Below are 12605 nucleotides of genomic sequence, written 5' to 3'. Positions count from 1 at the left end.
GCGCTCGTCATGTACTGCGTTCGAATGGGGTCGTACTTACCGCGTACACGAGAAGGGTCCACATGAACGGCGCCCTCTTGTGGTATTCACGACGTCAGAACTTTCAATAAGCCTCGAGTTCACGAGCTGTGACGCGTTTGCTGACGTTTTACGGAAATGGAAGAACATTTTATGTTAGATGTTCAGCTAATGTATTGTTAATTTGAGTCATGTAGAGTTTGTCTTCATAACTTGGATAACATCCTACGTCTGAGGAAAACGTTGGTCTTCCCAGCAGCCTCGTCGTTTCCCTCTGCGCTTCATTTCCTGCATGACGTCATCGCCCCGTTAGCGTTCTAAATTGTTCGCCTCTGTGGCTTTTAGACGCCGTCCACGGCGCCGTTGCCCAGCAACGGTGTTTTTACGACTTTTAACGCGAAGCACGCGGTGTGTACGACTTTCCATGTTGTAGCCACGAGCTCACGAGTTCCATTTAAACGCGTCGAGAGAGACATGTCGAAGTGTTAAACTGTGAGAAAGTCAAGTGGGGACTTAAAACGGCAACAGAAAACGTTAATGTAAAAAGACCTCGAGGAAATGGGACCCAGCAATGGATCTGTTTTCCGCCTTTGTGACAAACAAACGCCGACAATCGCTGATGATATCTTGTCTCCACAGTCACACATGATTAGACCTTAAAACTTTTACAATAAATCTTGTAATTTTGCCCGCCAAATACCGCATCCAAAAATGTAAATTCAGTGGCTCTAAATCAGTCTTCCCTGTATTTAAGAATGAAGCCAGTGACTATGTTAAGTAAATGTTCAGAGAACTCCAAAGCTCTCAGGACAGTGCAGGTCTACACAACATTTGTGAGCACGCAGAACCGATATTGAAACATAGTGAATTGAATCTTTGAATGAAGTTGCTGATGTGATTTGCGCTTTTGAATGAAGAGCTTTGTTGGACATTTGCCTGCACCCAGAGACATGAATTGTTGTAGCCTTGTGTGTGTCTGTATGATTTTGTATTGTGTGCCAATGTTAATAATTGTTAAGGCATCTATAAAAAAATAAATAAATAAAAAAGACCTCAAACCACCTGGCTAAGCAATTCCTCACCTGCTGGTTTTACTGTATTTACATTTTGTGTCTAAATTCTGTGTGAAGTTTAAGCACAACATGGTTCCCCCTGAAATTCCAGCAATTATACAAAACAAGTAGAGTCTGTGGGATGTGCATGACATTTTCTCTTTAAAAAAAAAAAAAAAAGACTTGGCCTTTGATAGATGTGGGAATCTTTCATGTGACACTAGCAGAAACAATTCCAGATGCCTGCTGGTTTAGACACAATTGGAGACTATTTCAAATCTGCTGTTCTATAATAATAACAATAATAATAATAATAATAATAATTAATTAATTAATTAATTAATAGGAAGTACTCTGGATGGACCTACATATTCATATCATCAACAAAATCAGTTTAAGGTAGCTAAAACACATTTATCTGTGTTGTCGTGGCTTTTAGTCGAGTTTCTTTGGTAAAAAAAAAAAAGAAATGTCAATATTATGATGGGTCCATCTGCTGTCCATCTACACAGTCTACTGCAGTGTTTGTGCATCTACAGTCTATTTAGTAATTTTTTTTTTTTTTTTTTTTTTTTTTTTAACTTCTGAGGGACTGAACATAATTGAGTCGGCACATTTGTCTCTTAAATCTGTTTGCTCAGCATGCCGGGATGTTGGACTGCTTTCTTTCAGGTTTGATGAAGTAAGCTTGAGAAATATATTAACCTGGAGCACACACTTGTAAAAAAAAAAACAACAACAAAAAAAAGCTCCTCCTCTCCGGGTGGCATGTGTGATACAAAAATACACAAATCACAGAAAAAAAAAAAAATACAAAAACTCATAAAATGATGTGACTAAAGCTAAAATGTGTAACTTTTTGCTTGCCTGCACTCCTGCAGTGGAACGAGCCGTTTCCACCAACTTGTGTCACTCATTTTGACCACAGAATGGAGGCCAATGACTTTGACCAAAGTTCCCATGGGCACTGGAGAAGCAGACAAGTCGATACCGGCTTAATCCAAAAGCGCTGCTGCTTTAGAGCAAGTCGTGTCTGCTTCACGGCACCGCAGCTGACATTCACAGTGCTCCAGTGGCTTTAAAATTGTGTTTCTTTTTATAATATCACCCTACGTAGGCAGAACATTTGTGCATATTTGAATGTCGGTGTGGCTTATATAAGCAAAACCCAATCACACAAATACTGTAAGCAAAAACAATATGCTGGCAGACACACACAGGCTCGGCACAGGTGTAAGGCCGATGTTCCATCAACCACAACTAATCCCAAACAATCAGACAAACTAAACGCGAGCCAAACTGTGACCGTGCTTCAGCACTCAATGACCACAATTACAATGCTGAACAAAAGACCAAAGCACGAACTGCCCAGCTAACTCTCACTGCAACACAGCGACGGGATATAACATTTCAAAAGAATTACTTACTTTGTTGGAGGAGTCCTGCGCACACTTTCCCCTAAGCAGGTCAGGGTGATCCGAGTGGGCTTCAGTTCATCTTGTCACACAGCACACCTTCTCCAAATATCCTCGCTCCAACTCTCCATTATGTGCAGCACTGTTTGTGCTGAAAATTGCTTCCCGAGTCTTCTTACCGTCTCAATCATGCGCGGCTGTCAAAGTCTGCTCTTAATGTAACATTTCAGTCCATTGTGTGTCAGTGGTGAATCAACTTGCAGGAGAATTTTTTTTGTTGTTTTGGGTTTTTTTTGTTCCTCCTCTGCCATGTGGAGCTGGTTAGTAGCACGGCAGCACCGACTGTGTATGTTAACAGTTAGCAACAGGTGTGGGTCCAAAACAAAAAGAGATAAAAAAAAAGCTTTTTACATTGTTGGCGGTTTCAAGCTCCTGCCCTTTGATAGTTTTGCACTTCATGTAGTTTAGGACTCAGAGCCAAGCAGTTGTTTTCCACCAACATAATTAGCGAGCGGCAATTCAAAACCTCAAAGTCCCAGCAGGACGTTTGACAACACTCACGTTTCTGCTTTTTTGAACACATTTCCAAACACCTCAAAGAGTCTCCTGTCGAACAGGGACATATTATTCCCTGTGATACACAGACATGCTGGCGGGGTCACAGCTGCGGGGCCTGCTTGTTAGCCGGTGTCTGTCAGACAGAGTGGAGACAGAAGTTATACCATTGGTCGGCCGCCGGCCGCGTGACTGATTGATGTGCACGCCATTGGCCGGACGAACACGACCGCTTCCTGTATTTTTTCCAATTAAAAGCGATCCTTTCAAATTAAAGCCCTTTAACGTTTCTCATGATGCTCAGTCTTAGAGGAGATTTCGAACTTTTGAACTTTGTTAATCACACAAATATGGCAGCCGTAAGCAAACAAATTATAAAAAAATCAAGAATCTATGATCCATTGTCTTTGTCACTCATGACTAAATTGTTATTCTCTTATTCACAGGTTAATTCAGCAGTTTATTTATTGACTTAATCTCATTTTATTTTGTTTTATTTTGAATGTTCTTAATTACTTATAAAAAATAACGGCTACGGACTTTTAAACAAGGTTATATCCCTTCTGGATATTAACAACTTTTGCAATATTATGAAACAGAGTGAATAACTTCTGTTTACATAGAAGCTATTCATCTTCAGGTTTGAAAAAGATCCATTGAACCACAATTCAATGGTTCTAATGTTATCATCAATGCAAAATGTTATATATATATATATATATATAGAGAGAGAGAGAGAGAGAGAGAGAGAGAGAGAGAGAGAGAGAGAGGAAAAGGCTTGTGACATTTTATATATATATGCATAGCACAGATGTAATTGATAATAACTGATGGCTGTTTTTGTTCTTGTACTATGGACTTGATTTACACTTAATGACGCCATTGCTGCTGAAATTTTATCTACAGACAAAAGCCTCCAGCTAGCTCAAATAAATCGTATACTATTATTTATATCCGAACAGAATGAGTCATAAGATTTATTCAGATGTTTGTGTTCCATCAGCCCCGTCACAATCTGATGTTTATAAGGTCACAACCAGGTAGATGTAAGGCATGGGATGACTAGAACGTGAAAATAAAGGCAAACCAGTTCGGCAACAACACTGACACTCACAAAAAAACACTTTCTCACAAGATTAACAACAAAAATAATATCATGAATTAAAAAAGCATGTTATTATCAAACAAACAACAAGTCACCAAGGATGGGATTTGCTTGGAGTCCAGATAATTTAGGTGTCTGGCTTCAACCAACATGTTTTTTGTCTGCAAATTAAACCTGTCCACGCGCTGGTTAGAAAATGAATACCTGAAAAAATATCACCGGGTCCAAAAGGTGCCCATTGTGAGCAATGGCTTTTACAATAATACAGCTGGCAAGCTCCTCAGATTCTTTTATCATTTGTACTTTTTCGCTGTGACATCCCGTTCACTGCAGCTGTTGCAACTGCATAATTAGTGACGGAGAAGATGTGTTATGTATGCAATTATACATCGTCCCTACCTTTTATTAATGATGTATGGGTCCTCTTGGCAGTCATTGTGGAGGCTCTAATTAACCATTCTTATCAAAACAAACAATGCCTATCTATAATTATATCTGTGTTATCCATCCATTAGCCATTACAGTCTGTTTGTACAAACACATTATGGTACAAATTACAACTACATTTTCATGTCAAATTACTTATCACGTTAATTTGCAGCGCTGGCGCAATCAAACTTTAGACTGTGTCCATGGTGTATTCCTGCATTACTTCCAGGCCCTTGGTTGATGACTTCATAGACCAAAGCGTGAGATTTGGGCTGCTGTGTGTCATTTACAATGCAGTCCCATCAATCTGTGTTGTATCCACCGGCTTAGCTGTAGCATGCCCAACAGCCCCATTATTCCATCAACAACCTGTCAGCGCAGAGGAGATTGAAAGCACAGTCGGTAAGAGATCGAGCAGCGACGACACGAACAGCTGCAAATTACAAAAGTGATGTTTTTCTGTAAGCACAAGGCCTCATATGATCCGCCGTGCCTGAGAGAAAACAGGGGCGCATTTGGATTTTAAATAGGTGGGAAAGGAAATATTGTGCTGTCAAAGGCTTGCTTTCAGGGAAACAAAAATCAAACGTAGCGTGTCACCGTGTGACAATGTACCTCCTAAGGGGGGGGGGGGGGGGGGGGGGGGATTGGGAGACTTTTAAGAACTGAAACTTTAATAACTCAGGAATTGCTAACTCGGCTTTGACAAGAAGCGCTTTGTTTGAAAAGGTGAGGTTCCAAATAGGCAGGAATTCAGCTGGATTCATTTACTGACCAAAAATAACTCTCTGCCTCTCTCTCAGCTGCAGTGATTCCTCTGCCACAGAAATGTATTCTTCCTCTCTGGGCGGATAACAAGAATCATGTCTGGCCGAATGCATCTTGCAAGACTTTGAAATCAGTTTGATACGCCCTTCCCTGTGCTAATGGCCCAGATACACACTGTATCTCATAGTAGTGGAGTTCATATGGCTCTCCATACAGTACCCAGAAACATAGACCTACAAATAGACAGAGTCGCTGCTGCCATTTTCAGGCTCAAATAAACTAATGCTGTCCCATGTCGAGCCCTTTTAGGCGACTTGTTAGATTATGACCGGCAGATTATTTGGGAAAGTCATTGTCCCCAGGTGTTATGAACAACCCAAGCTTATTCTCCACCCCTATGATTCTCAACTGCAGAGATTAGGCTCAGAGGAAAAGCTTTTCCCTCGATGGAAGAAGAGGAAAAATAGGTCCAAACAGGCACAAACTCACTAAGTATGTGTAGCCAATCAGCTTTCTGCTCTGCCTGAACATCCCGTCCCTGTGGGCCTGTTGATCCAGGAAAAGAAAAGTCCGCTTTTCCCCCCAGGACCTGTAATACCTGCATGATGAGTCCAACGCTGCTGCCAGCTGCAGCAACCACCCTCAATCCCACCATCTCAATGCACCACACACACACACACACACACACACACACACACACACACACACACACACAGAGTACACAGGTCTGAGAGCTACCAGTGACAAACACACTGAAGCTCTTTACAGCCACCTGCTGTGCCTGATGTAATACAGCATTTTCACACGAATGGAAATAGAATATTAAATTAAAAGACGGTGTTGTTTTGTTATTGAATTATTGTACTTTATTTTACAAGTCTGTAATTTCCTAATAATGTTATATTAAAATTCCTATAAAGAATTATGTCATTTGTTATTAGGTTTTACTAAAACACATACAGTTTATAGTTGTAGTTGTGTTGAGTGTTGCTCTTGTTATTGACTACTAAATGTTAATCCATTATTAATCGATAAAAAGATGTATGCATGTATATATATATATATATATATATATATATATATATATATATATATGTGTGTGTGTGTGAAATTGTACACTTATGTAAAGACTTTTCACATTTGTCCATGTTTATCTGATCTGCTGTGCTCTTAGACTCACTGCTAAACTGGAAATTAATTCAATCACATTTTATTTCATACATCTAAATTAGGCGATATTATGTAAATGTTTAAACCAGTAATTATGACCAAATTAGACACTTCATTCCAGGAACCTTTATATGATTTACAGTAAGAGATCAATTTCCTTTTGTGAAATGATGAATCCATCTGTAATTTAAAGTGTCAAAATGTCTTAAACATGATATCATTGGATGAGGTGCAGGAATATCCCGGTGCAGAGCCTTGAATTGTGGTGGGAGATACAAGACAAAAGCCTTGAGCTGGCAGAGGGCTGAAATTGAATGTGTGGAGGGTTCATGGTGTGGCTCACACTTGTGTATGCATGACAGGTCAAAAAGGTCCTCCATCACTGTAAATCTTATTTCATCGGGGCAGCTTATATAGTGACTTAATTACGTATACAAAGGTCAAAAGTTCTACCTTTGCATTTTGAATGCAGCCTTTAATGGCGCATCAGAGCCGCCGTTTAAATTCCAGCAACTTCATTACTGGACGGCTGCTTGTCACGGATGATTTCTACCCTGAATATCAAATCGGCCATCTCAAGGAGAAAACAGCAGCACGGCGCTTCAGAGGAGCATGAGAGAGCCATTCTCCTCACTTTCCAATTAACACTGGGATGCTTGTCCTGTGTGATTATTACCCACAACAGCTAGCAGTGTGGTCTCGCTCGTGTGTTTTCGTTAACACCAAATGCTGTTCACACACGGCTGAAAAGGAGTCCACTGCAGAGATAAATCTGGCAATTAATCTTTGAATGAGTCATAGATAATAAGCCAAATAAGAGTCTGTCTTGCGAGAAATACTTCAGTCTCTCTTTGTGCTGGTTGTGGCATGTTTACAGATTTTATTTGCACTTTCAAATATGAAGATGTTTGATCATATACCATCTAATATAGTTACAGTAGTTTTCAAGAGAATTATTGCATAAAAGTGAGCGTGTCGTGTTAGTTGTTTAAAATGGATCCTTCAGAATATAATAACATTTTTCACTGAAGAATTTGCAGTCTATTGGTGAAGCAGCATATTCTTTAGCGATGTATTAATACATTTAAACTTACCAGCACTTTCAAGCGTTCACCTCACTGCATTTTGAGCTCTGCCTCTCCTCGATGCCTTCGGGTTTCCACTTCACGGCTGATTCCTCCACGCAGAGCTTTTCAGCGCTTGCAGATTTCATGTCTCTGTGACTGACTTGGTGTCAAGCCCCAGAAAAATCTCAAAATACATTCCATCTGCCATCATTCTTCCTGTTAATTGAGATTCACCCGTGCTAATTCATTATGGTAATTTTGTCATTGAACTTGTGGAAAGGAAGATTAGCGTGGAGACACCCTACCTCTTTCAAATGTGCACAGCAGGTCGTACTGCGACACAATCCTTTTCTCCTTAAGGATCTCGATAGTCACATTAAATTAGATGCAGTTTTTTAAAACAAGTGGGCAGCACAAACTGTCAAGATTTCAAGCAAAATAAGGGCCATAAACCTCTGAGCTTCATCATTTGCATTCTGATAATACAGCGGCTTCCCCAGCTGCTGACGAGTTCCCGCACACCATATTTGATCCTTCACTTCAAAACTAATGAAGACCGTTGGCACTGTCTGCGTGCAATTTAATCTGGAAGGGAAGCCACGGATGGATATTTGATGTGGGCTGAAAACGAAGCAGCAGCCTCGGCAGCAGGCTGAGAAGTTGGGTTTTTACTGCCGTTCTTTGGCTGATATTTTCACGTCGGTATCGCTTCTGACCGCATCCAGTGTCACCGCGACAGGAGCGACTGGGCGTGGCCAGAGGTGTGCTTCGCCGCACCACCTAACCGCATCCACCGGAGTTCACCACCGGCGCTGCGTTCCAGACGGCGTACTCGTGCATTAACGCTCGCTATGTTGAGCGCATGAGTGCGTTCACACTGTCAAGTACAGAAACATGCAGGTGCCGGCACCGGGATGATGCAGAGTCCCAAAAAAAAACAGAAGTGTGAAACGTTGGGACGCTTTCCACCCTAAACGGTCGCCATCTTGGCTACGTAGAGGAAGGGGGCGGGGCCACCAGCGTTAGGATTTTGCCGATGAAGGCGTCTGAGGAAGAGGCAGCTGTTCCTGAGCGCAAGGTGCTTCTTTTCCACTGCTGCTGCTGGACAGAAGAACCAAGTGTGTTTATTGAGTGTGTTGAACAGAGGACATCAAAACACACTGGTTTCTGGGTGAAATGATGAAAGCTGCAGATATTTTGGTTGGGTGATGCGTTCACATTGCGAGGTCATTTCCTGTGAGTGCAGAACGTCAGTGTGCGATTTGAAACAGCACAACTCTTGTCGAAATTCCTGCACTACACAGGTAAGAGTCCTAAGGTGGAGGAGCACTATTTATTGGTGTACTGAGGGAAGTATGTAATTGGGACTTAAGCCACAGGATTTCTACAAAAACTAGGTTTTCTGGTTATTCAGTTACTCCTCATTTCCCACCTTCTCCGCCATTAAACCACAGAACCTATAAATTCTGATCTCAGTACACGACGAGCCTTTTCATTTTTAACAAGACTAACTAGTCATACTTGTGCTCTTAGTTCTCGGCCCTTATTATCAGACCTGGGCCCGCTGTTCAAAACAATTATAAATGCTTCGGATCTGCTGCACGTCAACACCTTCGTAACTGAGTTTTTTTCTGTACGTGTGATTCACCTTCTCAGCATGTCACTGATGAACAACTCTATTATAATTATCTCCACTCGCACTACGGCTGCTTCCCCCCGTCGTCGAGATAATTAAGATGATTTAGTCACAGTCGAAAACACAAAAGACGAGAAGACATTTCACCCAACATCACCAATCTAAATAAGTTTGTTTAATTTGAGCATAAAGAACTCTTTTAAGTGTGCAAGATCAGTGAGATTACATGTTGCCTCATCAGTGTAGTTTAGTACAATTGTTAAGACGTGTACAGCAGGAATAAAATAAATAAGTACAGTGTAGTGTAGGTTAATACGGCAAACGAGAACAAGACTCGTTGTTCGGTCCAGTAAGGAGAGACTGGTATTAAAAACCTATTTGGTAGTTTCTTTTAGTCCGCTTTTTCTTTCCTTCATTCCCACCAGGTGTCCATTCGCCGTACACGTACTCTCTGCTTATAGTGGTATTCTTTCAGGTGCTTTTTCAATGCGTTCGGAATGGGAAGCATGCTAATGCCGTCGTAGGTGGTGCGGCTGCTTATGACCGCCCGGCAGACGTGCTGCAGGCTGAAGGGCTGCGTGCGGTGGATGGGGTTGGACAGAAGGGGCTCGAAGAACATGCACGAGTTGGGGTCCTTGTAGTGCTCGAGCAGCCCTGTGACGGTGGGAGCGTGGAAGACACTGGGGTCGTGGACGTCGAAGCTAAAATTGTGGTTCCACTGTTCGATGCGCGCGTGCAGCGAGCGGCCGTAGCGGCGGAAGCTGACGGAGAAGAGGTAGTCCTCCTGGGCGGAGTCGCGCAGGAGGAAAGTGCCCTCGGGCTTCCCCTCCAGCAGCGTCTCGGCCTCGTAGCGGTCCATGACCCCCCAGTAACACGGGAGGTTGGTGATCTGCAGCAGGTCTGGAACTAAACAGTGGATGTAATCGATCTGGGTGTGAATGCGGTAGCCGTCTTGAGATTTGTTCTGCTCGGCCGGAGGAAGTGCGGCTCCGGGGGTCACGTCGGTGGCCGTGACCTCCGGATCGACCGAAACCTCGGGGACAGAGTCGCCGGTGTGGACGGACGCCGACGCCGAGGCCACCACCTCGTCCAGAGTGTCCAAGCAGCTCTGGAGTAGGAGTTGGTGTTGCTGCTGCGTTTGGAGAAGAAGCTGCTGTTGCTGATGAGCGGAGGTTCTGTCGGTCGCCGCTAAATCATTCATACCGTGCGCCAGCTTGGGGCCGTGCTTGTACAGAGGGTTAATTTGGGCCGTCACCTCGAATGTGTGGATCTCAGCATTGGGCGGCGGATCGACGCCTTGTTCGATGCTGATGCGCCTCCGCTCCCGTAACCTGTCGTCCACGTCCTCCACCACAGAAGCCATGGCGGGAGTCGGGGCGCTGCACACTACTGCAGAGTCCAGCAGGGGAGGCTGGGTAATGGGGGCTGTGTGCTGCTTGATGAGATTCCACTTCTGAGCCAGCTCAGATCCTACAGGGAAAGGGCAGTCGTCCAACATCAGCTCGCTGAGATGGATCTTCCGCTTTGAGGAGGCGGAGGCACAAGCGGGTGATGATGAAAGAGCCTGTGGAGCCGGAGCCGGTGCTGCTGCTGCTGCTGCTGCGCTGTGTGTCTTTATTGGGAAACATTGCCCCATCGCATCTTGAATTTTTTGCCTGAGAGTGCGACTGCTGCTTGAGCTCCTGCCCTCACCCTCGCTGGGTGCAGGTAACTCTGCAGCAGAGCTAACTGTTCCCAGACCTGGCCTGGCTGTTACCCGCTCCTGTCCCACTGATGAGGCTGCAACGTCCAAGCCCTGCCACCTCCAACCATCCCTCAGAGGGGACGAGGAGGACTGCTCCCTGGTCTCCAGGTCACTCAACAGCTCCCCGTACTCAAAGCCATCGCTGACGGGCCGCTCAGCTGCTGCTTCGTGGGAGGCGAGGCCTTTTTTCTTCCCCTTTCCACCTTTCCGACCACCGCCCGCATCTCGTCTCTCCTCGGACCGGCTCTGTCTCACCTTGGGACGTGCCCCCCTCTCTCGATCTTTCCCTCGGTTTCCTGACTCCTTCGGTAATGACATGGCGGATAATGTAGAGAAACGGCAACGGTTTCACCGCTCCACGCAGTTACCGAGGGATGGTTTGCAATCGCAGCTGCTGCTCACCAGAGGTTTTCCATCTCCGTCCCTTGTTTGAGATGTCATGATCACCGTCCATGCATCGCGTTGACAGAAACTTTTAACAACCTGCAAAACAAAACAAAAGCCATGCTCAAATTGTACTTTCTGCAATTACTCTGGATAACGTCAGCATTTTGGTTTCGACGGTTTTAGAGAGGTCTCGACTTGTGTTGCTGAAACTGACATCTTCGCTGTCGATTAATCTGCGGATTATTTTCTTAATTCACACTTGAACCTTCAGATGCAGAAAACAGTGGAAAATGCCCCGCGTAATTAGATTCTGTCCGCTTACAGCGTTGAATCACACAAGAGAAGCAGTGTTAACGATTTTTGAGTAAGACCAGAGGAGTTAACGCACCCGAGGACGCTGTGAACTTAAGGAAAGGAAACACAATTAGGAAAATAAAAGAAGCCAGTATAGGCTCAACATTCAGTTTGATCACAACAGCCATGGTCACATTTCAGATGTCCAAGAGCTGTTAACAGCTCAAACAAACAGTGATCTCTCCCTTTCTCCTTTGTTCCCACTAATCTTTTTTTTTTTTTTAACTCTCCTATATTTAATAAAACTAGAAATAAGCTACTTCCTACAACAGCATCAAGCTGCAGCTTCTTTATAACATTTCAGTGATGTCAGATATGATAATATATCAGTCAGAGGGACCAAAACCAGGACTTTTACTTTGGTCCTTTAACCCCATTTTGCTGCTGATGTTTGTGTCCTTGTGTACTTTCTATTGAAGGAGTATTATCGCGCTGAAAATTAAAAAGAACCTGAAGACTTCGACTCCCCGAGTTTCATCCGGTTTTAAAACTCACTTAAAAGTTGAAACCGATGTGGACATATGACTTAGTTTAGTCAGCAATCAGCTGTTTACGGCTGAGTGCTAAGTTAGCAGGGCAGCTATCTTATCTGCTAACGTGGATTATCCGAACAAGGGAGGGTGGGGGGGGCGAGCTTGAAAGCGTGTTTGTAAATACTTGTGTCGGAAGTTTTACAGTCATAAACACAAAGTGTGAACGTACCCAAGCAGTTGTAATCCGCTTTCCCGACGGAGGCAGCTTTTGATATCTCCCCGGATAAACTTAACGGCGTTAAAAGCGAATCGGCTAAGCTTACGTTAGCTTGATGAACCGCTGGAAATCGCGCAACCCGGAAGTAAACAGTGATTGGAGGAGGAGGGATTTCGGTAGCGTCACACGGGACGTCTGTAAACACCGCAAAGACT

At 43.8% G+C, this 12605-nt stretch overlaps 1 protein-coding gene across 1 annotated transcript; it reads right to left on the bottom strand.

Moving 5' to 3' along the window:
• Nucleotides 1–9375: 9375 nt before the first annotated feature.
• Nucleotides 9376–12519, bottom strand: socs9 (suppressor of cytokine signaling 9). The gene is made up of 2 exons (XM_069161399.1): nucleotides 12403–12519; nucleotides 9376–11442 (listed from the first exon to the last, which is right to left on the bottom strand). Exon 2 carries the CDS (start codon nucleotides 11275–11277, stop codon nucleotides 9628–9630), a length of 1650 nt encoding a protein of 549 aa, XP_069017500.1. The 5' UTR covers nucleotides 11278–11442; nucleotides 12403–12519; the 3' UTR covers nucleotides 9376–9627.
• Between the last annotated feature and the right edge of the window lie 86 nt (nucleotides 12520–12605).

Source organism: Embiotoca jacksoni, unplaced genomic scaffold (genome assembly GCF_022577435.1).
Source record: "Embiotoca jacksoni isolate LCO1_2020_lvr unplaced genomic scaffold, fEmbJac1.0.p SCAF_28, whole genome shotgun sequence".
NCBI lineage: Eukaryota > Metazoa > Chordata > Actinopteri > Embiotocidae > Embiotoca > Embiotoca jacksoni.
This window is presented reverse-complemented; position numbering and strand designations above follow the sequence as displayed.

Bases quoted from the DNA above. Each gene is read 5' to 3' on its own strand.
- socs9 (XM_069161399.1), bottom strand. From the start codon at position 11,277: ATGTCATTACCGAAGGAGTCAGGAAACCGAGGGAAAGATCGAGAGAGG.